This window comes from Urocitellus parryii, chromosome 6 (genome assembly GCF_045843805.1).
Source record: "Urocitellus parryii isolate mUroPar1 chromosome 6, mUroPar1.hap1, whole genome shotgun sequence".
In the NCBI taxonomy this organism is placed as follows: Eukaryota; Metazoa; Chordata; class Mammalia; order Rodentia; family Sciuridae; genus Urocitellus; species Urocitellus parryii.
In genome coordinates, this window is record NC_135536.1 from 195,375,248 (window position 1) to 195,397,123 (window position 21,876).

The 21,876-nt window shown below is 45.4% G+C and overlaps 2 protein-coding genes across 2 annotated transcripts; one reads left to right on the top strand and one right to left on the bottom strand.

Annotated features, from left to right (window-relative positions):
- Positions 1-7,233: 7,233 nt before the first annotated feature.
- Tp53tg5 (TP53 target 5) lies at positions 7,234-10,501 on the top strand. The gene is made up of 4 exons (XM_026408386.2): positions 7,234-7,278; positions 7,571-7,645; positions 7,839-7,969; positions 9,850-10,501. The coding sequence occupies exons 1-4, from the start codon at positions 7,234-7,236 to the stop codon at positions 10,382-10,384; spliced, it is 786 nt and encodes a 261-aa protein (XP_026264171.2). The 3' UTR covers positions 10,385-10,501.
- Positions 10,502-16,918: 6,417 nt separating this feature from the next.
- Positions 16,919-21,649, bottom strand: Sys1 (SYS1 golgi trafficking protein). The gene is made up of 4 exons (XM_026408305.2): positions 21,409-21,649; positions 20,960-21,197; positions 19,317-19,384; positions 16,919-18,133 (listed from the first exon to the last, which is right to left on the bottom strand). Exons 2-4 carry the CDS (start codon positions 21,119-21,121, stop codon positions 17,893-17,895), a joined length of 471 nt encoding a protein of 156 aa, XP_026264090.1. The 5' UTR covers positions 21,122-21,197; positions 21,409-21,649; the 3' UTR covers positions 16,919-17,892.
- Between the last annotated feature and the right edge of the window lie 227 nt (positions 21,650-21,876).

The window sequence follows — 21,876 nt, forward strand, 5'->3', positions numbered from 1 at the left end:
TCAGGACATCTCTTTCTATATTTTTTGGAAACCTTCTGTGATTCTATAATGTTTTTTTGAGTTTATAAATGGGAATAAACTATCAATACATGCAGCAACCTGGATTTCAAGAGCACTACGCTGAAAAAAAAAAAAAAAAACAATCTCAGAAGTCCTATACTACATGAGTCCATTCACAAAATAATCTTTTTGTTGGTTTTGGGTACCAGGGATCGCACTCGGGGGTGATGAACCACTGAGCCATATCCCCAGCCCTTTTTTATTTTTTATTTAGAGGTAAGATCTCATTAAGTTGGTTAGGACCTTGCTAAATTGCCAAGGCTGGCTTTGAACTCAGACTCCTCCCACCTCAGCCTCCCAGACACTGGGATTACACGAATGCACTACCACACCCAGCTCACAAAATAAATTGAAATAAATTATAGAGATGGAGATAATTATCGGTTTCTAGGGATTAGGAGTGGGCTGAGGGGCAGGGGTAGCACAGAGAGATCTTTCTGATGATGGGACACACAAATGAGAGCAAAAGAATAGACACTTTATCAAAGAAGACAACTTTCAAATGAGCACATGAATATATGCTCAACACTATTAGTCATTAGGTAAAATCAAATTACCAATACTATGAGATACAACTACATATCTACTAGAAAAATCTAATCACCTAACAATACCAAGTGTATTGTATCCAAGGATATGGAACAACTAGTCCTCTCATACATTGCTAGTGGGAATACAAACTAGTATAGCTCCTTCAGAAAATGGTTTGGCAGTTTCTTAGAAAGTTAAACATATAATTACCATATGACTTAGTAATCCCATTTCTAGGTAGGTATCCAAGTGAAGTAAAAACCTGTACTCCCTCAAAAACCTGTGCACAAATGGGTTTATTAACTTTATTTATAATCACTGAATATGAGAAACTAGCCCAGATATCCTTTAATGATTAAATATATTTATAGAATGAAATACTACGATAAGGAAAGGAGACAAATAATTAATATTCAACATGTGTGAACCTCAAATAAAAGTAATCCCAGTGGACACTTGAAATCCCAGCAGCTCAAGAGGATCAGAGGTTCAAAGCCAGCTTCAGCAATTTAGACAGGCCTGTAAGCAACCTATTGAAATCCTGTCTCAAAAGGCCTGGAGACTTGGCTCAGTGGTTAAGGACCCTTGGGTTCAATCCCTGGTATTGGGGAAAAAAAGAAAGAAAGAACGAAAGTAATCCCAATTCAAAAGGCTACATACTGCATGACTCTGTATGATTTTCTGAAAAAGGCAAATGTTTCAGGGACTGAAAAACACATCATTTGTTTCCAGGCTGGGCGTGGGAGGAGAGGTTAACTACACAGAGATGACTTGAAGGAACTTAGTGGTGTTATGAAAACATTCTCTCTATTGATTGTTGTGGCTATACAATAATACACATTTGTTTAAAATTATAGAATGGCATATTAAAAAGGGTGTATTTTACTGTATCTAAAATAAAATATACCTCAAAAAACCTAAAGAACAAAAGCACAAACTATGAGAAGCAACAAAAGAGTGGAAACTCATACTCATTAGGATGACTACTATTGAAAAAAAAAAAAACAACAGAAAATATCAAGTGTGGGTGGGGGTGTGGGGACACTGGAACCACTGTGCACAGCTGGTGGGAATATAAAATGGATTACCACTGGGGAAAGCAATGTGGTGGTTACTATGAGGTTAAAAACAGCATTACTGGACTGGCTATATAGTTCCATGGTACAGTGCATGCTTGGCGTGTGTGGTTCTGGGTTTGATCACACACACACACACACACACACACACACAAATAGAATTACCATATAATCCAACAACTCAACTTCCAGGTATATACTCAAAAGAATTAAATGCAAGGTCTGGAAGAGATATTTGTATATTCATGTTCATAGCAGCATTAGCCAAAAGGTAGAAACAGTTCAAATGTCCTTTGACTGATAGATGTATAAACAAAATGTGGTATATACACAATAGAAATATTACTCAGCCTTAAAAAGAAGGAAATTCTGACATGAGCTACAACATGAAGGAACTCTGAAGACATTATGCTAAGTGAATTAAAATCAGGCCCAAAAAGACAAACACTGGCCTAACATGCCTAATGTCCCAGCAACCTGGGAGGCTGAGACAGGAGAATCACAAGTTTGAGGCTACCTTCAATATTTAGCAAGGCCCTAAGTAACTCAGCATGACCCTGTCTGAAAAAATAAAAATGGATGGGATGTGGTTCAGTGGGAAAGCATGCCTCTGGGTTTGATCTCCAGTACCAAAAAAATAAATAAAATTAAGAAAAAAAAAAAGGTCACATTGAAGAGCTGGGTGTGCAGTGGCACAGGGCTGTAATCCCAGCAATTTAGGAGACCAAGGCAAGAGAATCACAAGTTCCAAGCTTTCCTGAGCCATTTAGCAAGATCCTGCCTCAAAATAAAAAATAAAAAGGGTCAGGTATATAGCTCAGAGGTAGAGCACCTCTGACTTCAATCCCCAACTATCCAAAACAAATCATATAACACAAAATTTGCCATCATAACCATTTTTAAAAATTTTTTTAATATTTATAGTTTTCGGCAGATACAACGTCTTTGTATTTGGTGCTGAGGATCGAACCCAGGCAGCACGCATGCCAGGCGAGCACGCTACCACTTGAGCCACATCCCCAGCCCATCATAACCATTTTTGATGTGTGGCATTCTACCACTGAGCTACATTCTCAGCCCCTTCTATTTTTTTTCCTTTTCTTTTTTTTTTTTAAGAGAGAGAGAGAGAGAGAGAGAGGGAGAATTTTTTAATATTATTTTTTAGTTTTCAGTGGACACAACATCTTTGTTTGTATGTGGTGCTGAGGATCGAACCTGGGCTGCACGCATGCCAGGCGAGCACTCTATTGCTTGAGCCACATCCCCAGCCCTATTTTTTTTTTTTTTTTTATTTTGAGACAGGGTCTTGCTAAATTGCTGAGGCTGGCCTCAAACTTGCAATCCTCCTGTCTCAGCCTTGAGCCACTGGGATTACAGACTTGTACCACAATGCCCAGCATGTTATGTGTATTTTACCATTTTTTTTAAAGAGTAGAATTTTCTCATGCAAGATTCTTAGATTTAATCCCCAAGATTTTCCAGCTGTGCATTACTGAATTATGAATGCTGTTTTTTTCCCATGTAAATAGAAGAATCAAACAAGATGGACTATGAAAAATTGCTTTTGGGAGCCACTGTGGATGTACAGAATCTGGTCCTTTGTTGATGAGCTGCTTAGGTGGGCACAACTTCAGAAAGGAAGCAAATGGGTGGGCATTATGTACCAGGTAGAGCCAGTTTGGAAGATAATTTGGTGGTCTCTTAGAAAACTAAATATATGATCTAGCAGTTGCACTCCTTGGTATTTATCCAAAGGAATCAAAAACATATGTCCACCCAAAAACCTGCACACAGATGTTTACAGCAGCTTTATTCATAATTGTCAAAACTTGGAATCAGGATGTTCTTCAGTAGGTGAAAGATAAACTGTGATAAATCCAGACAATAGAATATTACTAAGCACTAAAATGAGCTGATGAGCCATGAAAAGGCATAGAGAGGCCTGGGACTGAGGCTCAGTGGTAGAGCACTCGCCTAGCATGTGTGCGGCCCTGGGTCCAATCCTCAGCACCACATAAAACTAAAATAAACACAATAAAGGTATTATGTCCACCTACAACTAAAAGTATAAAAAAAAAAAAAGAAAGAAAGAAAAGGCATAAAATAAATTTAAATGCAGATTACTAAGAGAAAAAAGCCAATCCAAAAAGGCTACCTACCGTAGGATTCCAATTATGGGACATTCTGGGAAAGGTAAAACTATGAAGAACTACATCCCACAGTCTTGGCTTGGTCCGTCACCCTGAAAGGCAGAGCCAAGCACTCCTGTGCCTGTACCCTCTGTCCCCATCAGCGGTGTGGAGTGGTCCCAAACCTTGATTGGGTGCTGGATCGGCCTACGGAGGCTGGTGCCGGGAGGCTGTTTCTCACAAGCTCTTGGACCCCTCTGATGCAGCCAGCTAGGCACCAGAGCTCCAGAGCTACCACTGTCCTTCGAAGCCTGCCACAATCTGTCCCCAGCCCACTGCAACTTCCTCTTTGCTTTTATCGTCCTCTTGCTGCCACCACCATTGTCCTCTCCCTCTTTCCTCCACGTCCTACTCAGATCTCATCTTGTAGGTGAATCTTTCCAGACCACACTTTTTAAAAATACATATTTTTTGTAGTAGATGGCACAATACTTTATTTTTATGTGGTGCTGAGGATCAAACCCAGTGCCTCACATGTGCTAGGTAAGCGCTCTGCCAACTGAGCTGCATTCCCAGTCCCTTGACACCACTTTTTAATGCAGCAAACCCTCTACCTTTCCCACCTTGTACCCTTCAACCTGTTTACTTTGTTCCAAGCACTTATTTCCATCTGACCTAACAGTGGTGGGCTGACTCATAAAGGCTCACAAAAGTCAATTGTTACATCTTGAGAAACTCTGCAGGCTAGTTGTTAACCATGGACATCATTAAAAATTAAAGTATGGAAATTTACAATTACATAAATGATATTAAAAATGTGAAAAAAATCCTCAAACCCATCACTTTCTAACCTTTGTAACCATCTTTTAGAATTTTTTTGAGGGGTGGATATGGGGGAGGGGGCATTAAACTCAAGGGTGCTCTAACATAGAGCCATATCTCTAGCACTTTTAATTTTTTGAGACAGGAACTTGCTAAGTTGCTTAGGGCCTCCCTAAATTATGGAGCCTGACCTTTGAACTTGCAATCCCCCTACCTCAGCTTCCCAAGGCCTGGGATTACATGTGTATCTTCTGGACCTTATTTATATACAGTAGAAACATAGAGCATCAAATGGCATGCTACTGGGCATTTTGGCCCTATTCTGAGTTTAGTGATATAATAAATAGTGATAGTAAATTTTCTCAGATATTTTTTCTATGTACAATGGAATAGCTTTTTGTTTAATTTACATTATTAACATTTTTCTTTATTATTTTCCTTTTTCTTTTTTGGTACTGGGGTTTGAATCCAGGGGCATTTTACCACTGATCCTCAACCCAGCCCTTTTAGTTTTATTTAAAATTTTTTTTAGCAAACTTTGTTTTTTGTTTGTGTTGTTTTTGTCATTGTGGCACTGGGGATCAAACCCATGGCCTTGTGTATGCTAGGCAAACACTCTACCACTGAGGTACACCCTAGTCCCTCAACTGGTAACTTTAAATCAAATGTGATAGGAGTATTGATATCACAGAAATAGGTAAGCATGACAAATTGGCTTTTAATTTATTGTTGTTGACTGGACTAGGATTGACATGGATCAAATCCATGACTGTTCTTGCAAATAAAGTTTTATTACAATACTGACATGCCCATTCACTTACTTATTACATATGGCTGCTTTTGCTCTGTAACAACAGAATTGAGCAGTTGAGTTTGGGGCCATAACTCTGTGGCCCCCATATCCTAACATATTTACAGAAGAAAATATTATTGACTGAGGTCTAGCCTTAAGAAAGTAATGGAGAAGCTGGGCGTGGTGCCCAGGCCTATGATAGGAACTTGGGAGGCTGAGACTGGAGAATCACAAGTTCAAAGGCAGCCTCAGCAATTTAGGAAGGCCCTAAGCAACTTAGTAAGACCCTGTCTCAAAATAGAAAATAAAAAGAGCTGTGGATGTGGCTCAGTTGTTAAGTGCCCGTGGGTTCAATCCCTAGCACCAAAAAATAAAAATAAAAAAAAGAAAAGAAAAATAAATAAAAAAATTAAAAAGTAATGGAGAAATCAGGCATGGTGGTGCAGGCCTATAATTCTAGGAACTTGGGAGGCTAAGATAGGAGGATTGCAATTCCAAGGCCAGCCTCAGCAATTTAGGAAGGCCCTAAGCAACTTATCTAGATCCTATCTCAAAATAAAAAGAAAACTAAAAGGGCTGGGTTGAGGATCAGTGGTAAAGTGTCCCTGGGTTCAAACCTCAGTACCAAAAAAGAAAAAGAAATAGAGAAAATGTTAATAATATAAATTAAACCAAAAAAAAAAAAAAGAAAAAGAAAGAAAGAAAAACTATTCCATTGTACCTAGAAAAAAAATCTGAGAAAATAAACCTCAATATTAAAAGACTATGATCTAAGCCAGGTATGTTGGCACATTCCTTAATCTCAGTGACCCTGGAGGCTGAAGAAAGAGGATCCCAAGTTCAAAGCCCGCCTCAGCATTAGCAAGACCCTGAGCAATTTAGGAAGACCTTGTCTTAAAATAAAAAATAAAAAGGGCTGGGGGATGTGGCTCAGTGGTTAAGTGCCCCTGGGGTCAGTCCCTGGTACCAAAAATAAAATCCAAAATGTATAATAAACACACAACCACATATATTTTGTTTCAATGGGTAAATAATGAAACATTATGCTCATACACATTGTTTTGTTTTTCCTCCACTAGAAAGTATACTCCTTGAGAGTATGAATTTCTTTTATTCCAGAACTTAAAAAAGCACCTGGCATGTAGCAAGTGCCGTCAACACAAGTGACACATTGGGGCTGGAGATGTGGCTCAGCGGTAGCGCGCTCGCCTGGCATGCGTGCGGCCCAGGTTCGATCCTCAGCACCACATACCAACAAAAATGTTGTGTCCGCCGAGAACTAAAAAAAAATAGATAAATGTTAAAAATTCTCTCTCTCTCTCTCTTAAAAAAAAAAAAAAAAAAAAAAAAAAACACAAGTGACACAATAGAATAGATGAGCATGATTTGAGAAGCCAGGTTTCCTGAGCTGTGAGACCTTGGTCAGGTTTCCAGCTCCACCATCATTGAGCTGTAAATTTTTGAGCCATTTTGAACCTTTTTGAACCCTGGCCTCCTCATTTAAAAAGAGGGGATAATCCTCTTACCTCGCAGGGAGGTTATGATCACGTATGCAGCTGCCTGTCCCCTACTGTGTGTGTTTCTCCACAGATGGGAGTTTCCTTCTCATCCTCCACCCTCTACTCCTGCCCTCCACACAAACTCCCTGGAGACCCAGCCCTGTTGCTGTCACATTCAGTGATGTCACAGCTCCCCTGCCTGGGAGCTCCAGCACCACTATCTGATGCTGGCTTGAGTGCTGTCTGAACTGCGAGGGGCAGGGCACAGACAGTGCCTGGCACCAGTCTTGCTCCTTCAGTCTTTGAGGCCTCACAGCGCCAGCATGAGTCCATCAGCAAAGGGGCCCAAGAACAAAGTGGTTTCCAAGGTCAGACTTCGGACTGGACCCTGGAGTTAGCCCCTAGAAGGGGCCTTAACAGAGTCCAGGCATACCAAGGACAGGGGCCTTCCAGCCTAGGGAGAAGGGAAGGTGAAGGATGAAGGGAGATCTAGAGAGTTAAAATGGTCTCCCCAGTTCTGCTCCCAAAACCAGGGTGACAAAACTGCCAGACTGGGGCTGATCAAACCACATTTGGTCAAATGGAGAGGCATAATGGAGGCATTCGGGGGGACTCCTCCTGCACTAGCTGACTCTCTCTCTCTCTCTCCCCCTCCCTCAGATGCAAGATGAGAAACTACAAGACAAGATAAGTCAGCCTGTCTGCAAAACAATTGAGCGGAACCGACTTAAAATGGTGAGAGCTCATTTTGACCCCAGTTTAAGGGAGCCTGATTCCAGGTGCAGAGCTGCTCCTGCTTGCCAGGCCACATGCCCCAGAGGAGTCAGCAGACCCAGTCCTGAGCTGAGAATGACCCAGAGGCGGGGCACGGGAAGGCTATCCCAGGAGAGCTGAAGCTTCTGTTTCTCTGGTTTCTTGCCCCCAACAGGTATTAAGAAATTTGTCACTCTTGAAGCTACTCAAGAGCTCCAACCGCAGGATCCAAGAACTGCATAGCCTAGCAAGACGGTGTTGGAATTCAGTGCTCAGAGTTCCGAAGATGCTCCGTATTTCCTCTGGGTGAGCCCACGTTACCCTCACCGTGGACCCAATAGCTGTCGTTACTTGGAACAGGGGTGTGCTAAAGAAAATAGAGAATAGGTCTATTTAAAGAAAATAGAGAATAGGTCTATTTAAAGAAAATAGAGAATAGGTCTATTTTTCTCAAAGGCTCCCTAAGACAGGAATTTATTATACCTGTTTTACTACTGATGGGGACTGAGACTCGAGATGAAGTGACTTAGCTCACTTAGCTGAACTGAAGAGTGGAAGAGCTAGGATTTGAAGTCATTCCTATCTGATATTGAAGCTATGGCCCTAACACTGCTGTAGTCATCCAATTATGAACCTAAGCACCACCTGCAGCACTGAGTGGGTGGGGTCACTCTTCCTCTCCCTCCCATTAACCCAGCCCAGAGATTCACCTGCAGACTGGCCCCAGAAGTCTGAGGATTAGTATATCTTGGTGAGGCTCAGTTTCCTCATAAGTCACATCAGAATATTAAGAAAGCTAACATTAGGTGCCTGCTAAGTACCTAACACCAGCTACTGTGCTAAGCACTACACAAGTATTTGCCCATTTAGTTTATTCTTCCCAAGAATCCTAATAGGTACACAGAATTATCTCAGCTTTACAAATAAAGCCGAGGTTAAATTTCTCACCCTAGTTCCATAGTTGTAAGAGGAAGGAGCAGATTCTGAACCCTCATTTGTCTGACTCCAAAGCCTCTGCTCTACAAGCTACTCTGCTACTTCACTGCCTCATACTTAGCAGAAGTCTCATGAGGATTCTGGGCCTGACAGTGGGCCTCCAATTAACAGCATCCATTACATCACCAGTATTGCTGCTATCTCGAGCCTGCCTCTCCACGTGGTTACAATGGGCTATGATAGGGCTTTACAGGGGTCCAGTCTATTAGACACCCTGGGGATTAAATCCTCCTCTGGGGTCCTCTGATTTGGCCTCCTAGATGCAGGCAACCAGGAAGTACAGAATCAGAAGCATCACAGTTTCTCAACTTTCTTTATTTATTATTTTGGTATTATTATTATTATTATTGTTAATTATTATTATTTTGGTACTAGGGATTGAACCTCCAGTTCCTTTTAAAAATTTTTTTTTTTAGTTGTAGATGGACACAATGCTTTTATTTTATTATTTTTATGTGGTGCTGAGCCCAATGCCTCACAGGTGCCAGGCAAGTGCCCTACCCCTGAGCCCCACTCCTTTTTCTTTTTTTATTTTGAGACAGGGTCTCGCTAAATTGTTTGGGGCCTCCCTAAGTTGCTGAGGCTGGCCTTGAATTTTCAATTCCCTGCCTCAGCCTCCTCAGTAGCTAGAATTACAGGCATGTGCCACCATGCCTGCTTCCCAACTTTTTTTAAAGCAGTGGAACCTCTCCAATATCAATCCCCAGCCCGAACTATATTTTTGTTAGGGAACATCTTGCCCTCATCCTGTCCTCACCCTGGGGCAGTGAGGGCCTTGGAAACACCTCCTCAGAACCCTAATGTTTCTTGAGACATGATCTGAAAACAAAAAAACAACAACAACAACACCACAACAACAAAAAACACCCTCTGGACTGTTCACCCTCTCAACTGAAATCCAGAGGCAGGATCCTAACCTGGTGGTCGACGCACATCATGTATTCCTAGATGTTGTAACTACTTGTTGTGCCTTCTGCCTTCCCAGGCTCTCCCATCCCTCTGCCAATACATAACCACGCCCTGTCATTAGGCACAGGCCTTTGGGTGATGGACAAGTTCCTTTTCAGCCCCTCTCTAGCTTTCTTTCTCAACAGGATCCCCTGAGTTGGCTGCATAGCAACCTCCTCAGGACAGGGCCAGGAAACCAGAGCCTGTCCTGCTCTGCTGACAGCCTTTTCTCTCTCTGCCAGAGACAGTGTCTGCAATGAAGTGAAAAAGAATAACGAAAAACTCCAGGAAGCTAGATTCCTTGAGAAGACACTGGAGAATAAGAAAGAAGAGTCTACGGAGGAATCTAAGGAGACAAGGGCCGAAGACTGGAAGCCCGAGATAGCATCAGAGAAAAGGAACAAGGAAAAGGAGCCAACTGTAACAGTGCCACTAGATCAGGTGGAGCCTGAGGTCCCAAGGACATCGAGGAGTCAAGGCTTGAACACTGGAACACGGGGGAAGCAACTATCTACTGGGAGCCGCAGAGTCATCTTCCTGAAAACCCACTACCACAGAAGTCCTATGGGGGACATGAAGCAGTTGGATACAGGTGGCCAGAATATCTGGTTTGAGGGGCTGCCCAGACGAATCCACCTCCCAGGGCCCCGCGTCATGTGCAGACCCTCTAGCCTGCGCTGGGTCAAGCGCTGCTGTACCCGCTTTTGCTCTGCATCACTTGAGGTGCCTATGTACCATTCATACAAGGTGGGTGTGACAGGGAGGTGCACACCCTGAGCCAGATGCAGAGTCCTAGAGTCAGTAGGCTCAGGATCCTAAGGTTTTTAAATTTTTGGTGTGGTACTGGGGATTAAATCCGGGGTGCTCTAACACAGAGCTACATCCCCAGCCCTTTATTTTTATTTGAGATGGAGTTAAGTTGCCCAGGCTGGACTGAAACTTGTGATCTCCTCCCTTAGTCTAAATTGCTGGGATTACAGGCATGCAGCACTGGGCCCAGCCTCAATCTTAATTTTTTTTTTTTTTGCGATGGGGTCTCACTGTTGCTCAGGCTGGTCTCAAACTCAATGGGCTCAAGCATTCCTCCTGCCTCAGCCTCCCAAGTGCTGGGCCTACAGGCATGTGCCACCATGCCCAGTTGGGATCCCAAGTCTTAAGGACAGTGACTGGCAGGGCTGGGGGCTTTGTCTCTATTGCCAGAGAGGGGGAAGCCATTGACCAAGCCAAACATCAGGATAATGGCAGGCCTTAAGTTTCTCAGAATGCAACCAGGGGCTCTGGGGAAAGAAAGACACTGAAAGTGTAGGCTCCAAGGTGGGTCATCTTGTTGCCAGGAGGCCTCGGGATGGCCTAGAATTGCTGTGGCTCTCAGTCTCATAGAGGTTTAAATGAACCAGTTTATGGAGGAACATGGCCAGATTGGGCTTTGCTGTGTCCCATCCCCAATCCTACCAAATCAACCCTCCATTTGTTTGATTTTTTTCATGCTTCAAATGAAATTTACTCTAAGTTCCTTAGCAAAATAATACTAAGAAAAAAGAGAAGAAAGTAAAAGGAAATAAAAAGAAAATAGGAAGAACACATTACTTCAATCCCTCCAAGGAATCAATGAGGCCCCATTGAAAGAAGGGGACCATTAGCTATGGCGGTCCAGCTAAAGGAAGGCTTCCCCTTCAGCCAAACCAGCATCTCCAACTTGTCCCTGTGCCCTCTTACCAAGCAACAGCGCCCTCTAGGGGCGATCTTAGCACCTAACACTGAGGTCTCTGTGCACGCAGGTGGAGTGACCCGATGGGAGCCTGATGTGTGAGGAAAGGGCGGAGATGGCGCAATCAGCTGGACGGGAGGGTTGGGCGGGCAAATTTTCGAGTCTACAAATAAAATCTTCCACATGGCACCGAAAAATGCTGCCGCTGGCTCCGCCAGTTCATGCGAGGTTGGGAGGCTGGAGGAAAAAAGGCCCTTGTTGAAGGTGGCCAAGGGAGTGTGTGTCACGACTTCCGGATCCCCAAAGCCCAGCCCCAAGTTCCTAAGGTCAGTCTAGAGCTGGGGTTGCACCCCTCCCCTCCCCCCTGCGAGTGGGTCTCCTGAGCGCAGCACTCTTCTCTATGAAGTCAGAGCAGGACATTTGCCGTGGGCTTCCTGGGCCCAAGGTGCCTCACAATGGCTCTGCAAGCTGGAGGAAACCTTGGCGCCCAGACAGAAAAAGGGACTTGCTCCGACTCACTCAGCTAGGAAGTGGCAGAAGGCTGCTCCCATTCCATTTTCCCAAACGGGTGGGAAGGTGCAGAAAGAAGGCCTGGAAGTCACCGGGCAGTGAAGCAGTTCCAGCATCTAGTCCATAACCACCCTGATTATCAGTGCATTCGCGTCAAGAAAGGCTGGACCTCCATATATGGCCCACCTGGGTCACAACAGAAAACACCAGGTAGACAGGGAGTTGGCACCACATCTCTGCTGCTCCAGTGACATGGCAAGTCTGTCCTTGAATCCAAGCCATGTCGAATCCATCTGGTGGGCGTCGCCCTCTGTTGATAGGAGCCAAAGGATCTGGAACGCAGTTGGGGAAAGGGAAGCCCAGGGAGTTTTTTTTTCTCCAAAAGCTATAATCTTCCATATTCCCAGGAGGCACACTATGCAGGGAGGGTGCCTCCCAGAGAGGACCGCAGCCGTCAAGAGGCGCGGAACCCTGCCGGGAGAAGACAGGGCAGTTCCCTTTGGAAAAGAGTGACCTATGGGAGGGCTCCCCCCTTAACCCCCTTGCTACCGCCCCTCCTCTCAACAAGTGCTCAGCTGGGCCACTGGGTCTCCGTGGATCTGGAATCTGGGACCCGTGGCCCAGCCTGAACGGCTCAGCCTGAGTTGCAGGCTTCCTACCTCCCAATGAGATCTAAGCATAGCACCCCCTTACAGGGCATACCCCACCCCACCCTACCCCTGCAACTTCCCGGGCAACCTCTTCTGGCTCAGCTTTACTCCAGCCCATTCCATCAGTAGTCTGCACTTCTGTTCCCTGAGCCCACCATCAATCCCATCAACCTTGGAAAATAACCTTTACTCAATTTTCCTTCCCAGGCTCCTGATCCATCAACCTCTGAATGAATTTTAGGATTGAGCTGCCATCAGTGGGCAGTCAGGGCACCATGCACCCAAACAGAAATCCCAAACACTTTCTGCTCCTCCCCTTTCCCTACATAGTCTAGGGGACCCCAGGTAGAAGCCCAAGTGGAGAAATAGGGTGGACCTAGGCAAGACTGGCAACTCCCACTTTGCTCCACAGAAAGCAGTTGGTCCCCACCTGCCCAAGAAGAGCCACCCAGCACAGGGAAGCCTGTGTGCTGAGGGCAGGATCCAGCATGGCCAGGAGAGCAAAACCTGCAGGTCCTGGGGAAGAGTGACTCCCAGCAGCAGTGTACCTGACAGCCTTACCCCCACCTCCCCTGGCGTTTATGCCTCTGACAACCTGCTTCTCACAATCCCAGTTGGGATCTCCCCACCACAACCCTCTTATTTAACCACTTTAGTCTGAGGCTCTTCTGGGTTCTGTGAGATCCTGATTTGGGAAGGAAGATATCTCACAAATGGTTCCCAAACAGTTAACCAGGACAGGAGGGAAAACTAAATTTTTGAATCTAAACTTATATTGATGTTTAATAAGTCACATGAGCTTTTAGAGACTATTTCAACTGTTTTTAAAATAGGGATACTAATATCCATTTCAGAGGGTCTTAAGTGGATCAGGCTTAGGTAGGTAAAGCCAGCTTGAATAGGTATTGACCAATACATGAAGCTAGGTATTGAACCAAATGTTTGGCCTCTCCCCAAACTTTCTCCCGGGCCCTTTACCATAATGAACCCTGAGGCTAGTACTGACCCTTTTTCTTGCTTTCAAGCATGTTGTCAGCTTTTAGAGAACTAGATGATTGTTAACAAGCCAAACTTATGTTCACATTCACAACATTTTGCTAAAGCGGCATCTGGATTCCAATACTGTCCCAATTATTCGGACCAGGTAAGTTCAACAACTGAAATGTGAAGAGGATGAGGCCTTTGAGGCAGACATGGCTAGTTTGTGGGGTTTATTTTGTTTTGTTTTTTGCAGATGCAGATGGACAGCATGCCTTATTTTTAAGTGGTGCTGAGGATCGAACCCAGTGCCTCCCATGTGCTAAGCAAGCACTCTGCCACTGAGCTACAGCTGCAGCCCCTGTTGGGGAAAGCTGTTTACTCCCTAATCTTCAAATGTTGCCTGCAAAATGCAGGGAATGGTGGTGCCTGTTTCATTAGATTAAACAGGAATATAAATTAACCACTTGCAGGGTTTGGCACAAACAACTCAATACTTGGTGATGGCACCTATATCACAGACAAGCCAGCCACCTATCTAACATTAGATAACACAGGCTCAGAAGAAAGTTTTGGGGCTGGGGATGTGGCTCAAGCTGTATCGCGCTCGCCTGGCATGCGTGCGGCCCGGGTTCGATCCTCAGCACCACATACCAACAAAGATGTTGTGTCCGCCAAGAACTAAAAAATAAATATTAAAAAAAAAAAAAAAAAAAAAAGAAGAAAGTTTTGTCCACTTATGTAAAATGGAGAGGTAAGCAATAGCCTACTAATTACAAATCCATGGATTCAACTGTAGTCCAAAATTACTTGGGGAAAAACACAATACTGGGTTCATACAGAAAATGTACAGATCCTTCCCTATAGTATAACAACAATTTACATAACATTTACATTGTATTAGGACTTGTAAGTACTCTGGAGATGATTTAAAGTATACAACAGGAGGAATGTAGGTTATGTGCAAATAATATGCTATTTTCCCCTTTATTTATTTTTTTTTTTACTGAGCCATTTTGTAAAAGAGATGAACATCTTCAGAATTTGATAATCTTGGGGATCCTAAAACCAATCTCCCATGGACACTGAGGGATGACTACAATTAACCCTCGTTTTACAAATGAGGAAACTGAGGTAGGTGAGAGGTTGGGTGTCTTACCCAAGATCTCACAGCTATTAATGAGGATTCCAGGACTTAACCCTGCACTCCACTGCTGCTCTTTAAAGTCTTCCAGCACTGGACCCTTATTAACACCGACTTGCCCAGGCAGAGGCAGGACATGGCTTAGCTTCCTTGAGCAAGATGTGGCTTCTAAACCCTCAGGCTCTTCTGGTACCCTGAGTCCACCCCTACTCCTCCTGCTCTGGGTTCCCAGAAGCCCGCCCCAGAGTATCTATGATCCCTGTGCTACAGGTACAGGGAGATATTCCATACCTGATTGCTGACTGCTCTCCCCTCCAAAAGCCACCCTGATCTGGTAGTCAGAGGAAGGAGACCAAGAAACTCAACTTCTAGGACAGCCTGTTTGAGCTATGTACCACCAGAACTTAGGGACACCTGGAGCTTCCCACCAATCTCCACTCCCAGATATCTTTTGACTACCATCCTGGCTCCCATTTGACTCAGATTTGGACAGGGTTGCCTAGAGCAAGGGGTTAGAGGTGCCCTCTGAGCCAGACATCACTTTCTCCTTTCCCATCCTCCTTCAGAGTTATAAACTATTCTAAGCAATTATGCAACAGTCCACTTTTCTCTCTGAATGGTTAGAAAGTAGAAAGTCATGATTATCAACTTGAAATAGGAGGGAGATAGCTTTGTGACCTTGGTACTATCCTTTGTAATTTGGAAATAAAGACATTTTCTACATTTCTAGAACCACTTGGGAAACTTCTGGCCATATTTAGTGCACTGCCTATCAGTTTTTTCTTAGAAAGTAATGTTTACAAAGCACTATTCATCCTTAGTATTTAAAACAATGGGATGGTGAGGTATGCTTATAAGGTGATTGTTCAACCAATCAAAATGATGCTTAATAATGTTACTACCAGAGCCCAAATCCTGATACTGCCAGCTCCTAAAATGTAACCCTGTGTAAGTTCTTAACAGTCTCCTCATACATAAGATACAGATGATGGTATTTCCTACTTTAGAGGGTTGTTGGGAAGATTGAGAAAGGAGACATCGCCCTTAGCTCACTCCTGGATATCTATTAAGTACTTAATAGATTATTCAGATGACAAACATATCACTGCCTTGCTCAGTCCTCTGGAACTTAGTTCCAGAAATTGTTTTTTGTTACTTAGAATTGTAAAACTCTTTTAAGGTGACTTTGTTTGTTTGTTTGTTTGGGGGGGGAAGGCCTAGGGATGGAACCCAGAGACTCACACCTTCTAGATGCTCTGCCACTGAGCTACATACCCAGCCATTTTTTTTTTCTTAAAATCTCATTAAGTTGCCCACGCTGGCCTTAAAAACTTGCAGTCCTTCTGCCTCAGCCTCCAGAGTAGCTGGGATTACAGGCATGTACCACTGTGTCTGGCTTAAAGTCACATATTTTTGATCCCTGTCACTCAACTTGGTTACAATATTCTTGAGAGGGGGACTGGTTCTCCTGATTTGGGGCATTTTCCAAGTTAAAGTAGCACTCAAGAGACAAAGACATGTCATCACAGAAGATATGCAGAAAAAAAGTGGCACCAGTCCTCAAAGGAAATCCTGAAGAGGTGGTCCAACCATAGCGGCAGCAACAGCCACACAGCTCATCAAGGGAGAGAGCTGCCACATGGGGTGTGTCTGAAGCCCTTCAAAAAGTTAGTCACTTGCCTGTAGAATTTGTGGTCTCTAGGGGGAAATCCACCAACCCCTGGTCTTACCTCCTGGACCCTGCAGCCAGGATTACTATGCCCCAGTAACAAGCTGCTTCCATCCACTTTGGCCACAGCACTCTGAGTTCTTGAGCTGCCTCACTCTAGCACTTTCCCAGCTTCCACCCAAGCATGTTTGCCCCTGTAAGGTTTGGTTCCCTACACAAGGCTCAGAGCCAGGAGGCTAGAAAGGCTCCTAGAGAGACAAAACTTTTCTACGTAACTCTAATACGAAAAGCTAAACCCTGACAGCTTTCTTGGGCAAAATCCAGAGAAATCAAAGAACACTGATGGTTTCAGTGCAGAAATGGTGTTGCTCTGTTGCACATGTTCAGAAATCAGCAGCAAGAGGGGGTGGGGGGAAGTCCCAAGAGTCATGGCAATTAACCAGAGGCATAGTAAAAGGAGCTATAGGTGTGGGAGGTGGGGACATGGAGTGAGGCAGAGTTCCCTGCATGTTTCATATTTTAACCAATTGGAAGAATAACTTGAAGGTCCAGGAAAGGATAAGGTAACTTAACAATTCTTTGTAGATCCTTTGCCTAGCTATTCATCTATCTCAGTTCCAACCACGCATTACAAAGGAAGTACAGACGGAACCATGGAAAATACTGTATTTCTGTACACAGGAAGGAGAGCTGCAAGCCCCTCACAGGAAATTCTACCCCAAAGAAAAATCTTAGCAGCAAATTTTTATCTGCCTCAGCACTATCAGCATAGCCTGGGCTGGAAAGTTGGGCTTCCTAAAGCTGGGCACCCACCATGCCCTTCCCACCAGAGAATTCCAAATAATACAGGAAAAAGGAACTCTTGCCAGTACCGAGATCCAGTAGGAGCTTGGGAACCTGGTCATTCCTAGAGAGCAGGCAGTGACCCCAATATGAGGGTTAGACTGGAAGTGATGATGGGATTCTTCTCTGGGTCCTATGACTGCTTTGAGGAAGGCTGGCATCAGGGTGGGGACCCAGGAGTGGGAACTTGAAGGAAATTAATCATGGGTTTTTGGGTGCACACATGTATGTGTGTAACAGGGCACAGGCTTTGCATTCTCCTTGCGCTTGATGTCTGCGTCTGCCGCCCTCTCCCTGACAGTAGCACAGTACTTTGCACTAGATCTCTTTCTGTGGCTATGGCTCCAGAAATCTGTTGTTCTAAAAAGAATCACTGTAGTTCCGCAACATGGCAAAGGTAATAGCTGTCCAGGGGTAAGACAGATGACTAGAAGAGTGGTTTGTTCCAATCAGATATCCTTGATTTTTTTTTCTTTTTTAAAACAATAGGCTGGTGACAGGTGTGATGGCTCAAGAGTGACATGGTTCCAAATCTGATATGACCCTCAAAGAGGTCCCCTTCCTGACCTCCCAGATACCAAGGCTTCAGCAGACAGAGGCCATTCTTGCAGCTGTGATCCTGACTGCTACCTGCCTTCTTGACGGGACCTCACTATCTCTCCACCAACAGAGACTTCACATTTCCAGGGTTCCTCTCAGACCTGGGCTGGACCTCATCCAGATGGTCTGACTAGCCCAAGTTGGGGAGCCCAAGTGCCAGTAGAGTGTCCAAAGGGCCCAATTCTAGACATTGGATTTAGGGGCTGAGTTGAGGGGGATCTCCTTGAGCTCCGTCCGCATGCACAGGTACTCCCCGATGACAGCCATGAGTGCAATGCACACGGCTTGGACCAGCCACCAGGTCAGCGCCGAGGGGAAACGGGAGCTGTAGAACCAGCAGCCCAGGAGGTGAAAGAAATGGACAGTGACAGTGAAATCCAGACACTGCTTCCCTCGCCGGATGAAGTACAGCAAGCCCAGGGCACTGTTGGGAGAGGACAGCAGTGAGTTGTCACTGGGTTGTCCTGGCCTTAGATTAGGTTATTTGGGGGATAGGGAAAAATTAGGATGGCAGCATAGTGGTCAGAAGCGAGCAAGGTTAAGTGTGAAGCAAGTGTTACAATATTAGATGCCTAAAGGAACCTGGTAGGTAACATCAAGAGTGAATCACACTAAATAGAAGAAAACAAAACTAGGAGATTGATGATAAATGGCAACTGTCAGAAGGAAGCTAGGGAATGGTGGTGCATCCTAAAACTATACATGTTCTAGCTTAATAGGAGACAAAAGCTACTTGCATTTAGGCAAACATTACCATACTAGAAGGGTAGCCTGCAATCCATCTTCCCATTATTCAAGAGAAGCCATAAATCTGCACTTTTATAAAACATACTGACATTCAACTAAGTGAAAAAATGTGTTAAACTTCATGTGTGGGCTGACCTCTGTATAAGCCAAACAGAAAATATGTGGGAGACAAATTTAGTTCCAAATTAGCCTAGCAGTATTCAAGTATTCCAGTGTAAGGTCAATAATAATAGCAACGTACAAGGCATCATTCTAAGTTTTTCCTGTGAATTAACTCACTTGATCCTTACAACTATGAGGCAGGCAATGTTATTAGCCCCTGAGGAAATGGGGCTTAGATAGATTTAACTTGTCCAAAGTGGTAAAGCTGAGATTCGGTCAAGTGAGTCTGCCTCTGAGCCTGAGATCTCGATCACTACACTAAACCACCTCTCAAGAGACTGGCAGTGGTCATGAGTGACCTTACATGTCACTGAGTCCAACTCCTTGTGTACAGATAAGGAGCCTGAGGCTCAGAGAGGAGGGAAGTAACTAGGCCAATGGCACAGGGACCAAGGATGGATAGATAGTTCTCCTGACTCCCAGTCTAACCCTCTCCTCACTTCATGCCATATCAGGAAAGTAATCTGAGATGGAAGCTATCATGCAGGCAGCACACATAGTGACAAGAGCTTTGCAACTAAGTCAAAACAGCAACAGAAGGAGTTCCCTGATAGAATTAATCCCAGAACTGATCTCTGCCACCCACTTCAGTCCACACTCCCTAGGAACAAGTGCCAGCATGTCTCATGTCCAAATTTAGGAAGTTAGTCCCAGTGCTAAGACCCCCAAAGCTGGATAATAAAACTGGTGATACTCACCAGGTGAGAGCGTTGAGGATGAAGGACATCATGGACAGCCGGCCTGGAGGGGTAGAAAAGCCCAGGATCTGAGGGGAATCACAAATGGAAATATGCTGGAGAAGTGACTTGGCAGAGCCCCAGGCTCTAGGATCCCAGCAGGCCTCCTAAGGCACAAGCATTCTTCCCAACGCACACAAGGACAATGCCCACTTTGACTGGACTGTTCAACAGACTATTTCCAACAAGGTTCTTTTTTATACATCCATTATGGTACCTCATTTGATCTTCACAGTAGGCAAGAAAGGAATTACTATTCTTAGTTTACAGAGCAGTACATAAAAGCTCAAAGGAGTTAAATTGCCCAAAATGATACAATATATTGAAAAAGAGGTTCAGCAAACCATTGGCCCACAGGTGAAGCACCTGCTTTTGTAAATAAAGTTTTATGGAAACACAGTCCTCAGATATTCGCTTACTTATCATCTCTGGCTGCTTTTGCACTATGGTGGCAGAGCTGAGTAGTTGTCACCTAAAATATTTACTACCTCCCCATTTCCAAAAGGTTTGCTGACCCCTGACCTAGAACTCAGGCTGTGCACATCAGTTGACTCTTCAACACAGCCTAGGATTTCCACGTGCCCTTCCTAGAATGAAGGCTCCTACAAGGTTACTACTTTGTGCCTGGTAGGTATGAACCTCTGCTACCCTTGACACACACTAATGAAGACCAAATATCTCTACCACACTTTCAGCTTACGGAGAAAGGCCCATGACATCCATTATCTCATATTATCCTTATAAAAACCTTGAGATTCATTCAGGTGAGTCTGCCTCTAAGCCTGAGATCTTGGTCACTATGCTAAAAGCCTCTGTTATTATTACTACATCTATCAGAATAATAAATTGCCCACAGGCTATGCAAAGAGTATGCATCAGGGGCAAGAAATCCCGCCAGGTCTCCTGGCTGAGCAAAGGTGATGACCTGTGTTCATTACCATACACCAATAGCTGCTTCTCAGATGCAGCTTCCTTTACTTTATAAAGTACTTATTTCTAGGCTCCTCTGGGCTTCATAACGTTTTACTGAGAGTGACATGGTCGGACTATTCTGCCCACTTTCCGGAAAACAAAAAGGCTCTAAAAAGTGAAGCAAGTTCCCCAAGTTCCCAGAGCTGACATGTCTGGGCCTAGATTGGACTCTTAAGTACAGCATCTCTGTACTGAAATTCATGCTCTCCGATAACAGTTTCATGATTTTGCAGACATGAAAGTTCAGAGAGGTAAGTAACACTGGCCCCACGTCACACAGCAAGTAAAGTGGAACTTAAATGGAAGCTATGACCCAAAGGCTAGGCAGTTTCCACTGAAACCCCAAGAATGCCTTTTCATCCACTCCTCTCCCCAGGATGGGCTCTGAGAATCTGGATTCAGAGACTCAGGGAGGAGACCCATAGAGCGGCCTGGGACGCAGGCCTATTTACGATGCTACCCAGGCCCTTTCCTTTTCACCTCTCTGCCTGTCGTCTGTCATTCCATGTCACCTATGAGGCAGCTGAGACTTTGAAGGGTAAAAGCCCTTCCCGAGGGCCACGAAGCGGGAGCGCGGTCCACAGAGCTACTCGGTGTGGCGAGACCCCACCCGCGCCGCCCGGGGACCCTACCTCGGCGTCGAACATCTGGTCCAGCGAGGGGCTGCTTCGCACTAGCGCGTCCACCAGCGCCAGCCACAGGCCCAGCGAGCCGTAATAGACAGTCTGCATGAGGACGATCTGCGACAGGATCAGCAACGGGTCCCACACGTAGCTGCGGAACTGGCCCGCCATGCCGGCCCTCCGGCCCGGCCGCCGCCCGCGCCTCGGTCAGCACCGCCGCGCCATGGGCCCCGGGCCGCCCCGCCACCTGCGGGGACACACGCCGGGCCTCAGCCGGCAGGCCGTCGCCCTGGCAACGCCGCCGGGCCTGGAGGAGGGACTGGGACCCAGGGGCGAGCCCATTCCGGGAGTTGGGGGGAGGGCGGGGCGGACAGACCCATTCCCAGAGTGAGGGGAGGTCCTGCCCATGCCGGCCGCTCGGCCTCCGCCGCACACACACTCTTCTGGGGTTCACTCACCGGTGACGGACTCAAGGATGAAGCATCCGCGCGTGGCGTGGCCTCATCCGCCGGTTCCCAAAGCCCGACTGACAGACAGAACCATGGAGGAGAGGCTCTACGGCCTAGAGAGGCAAAGATCCAGCGACCCGAAGGGCTGTAGATGCTGCGTGGGAAGGAAGCGTTTCCGGGGATGACGGCGGAGAGGGCCGGACTGAGAGTGCGCAGGCGCAGTATGTGCCACCTTTCCCGAAACCACCTAGAGGGTTAAGGCAGCCAGGAAAGGAGCGGGGCACATGCGCAGAAGGAAGGATGAAGGCGAACGGAAGTGAGGCAGCCAAGCTGTGGAGCTTGCGTGCCCTCTTGAGGGGAAGCTAGAGAAAAAGGAGAGCGACTGGGGAAAGGGAAACGGGACGGCCGAGAGCGGGGAGAAGGTGTGTGTGCTAGCGAAATGATAAACAGTAACTATTTTTATCTCAGGTTTTCAAT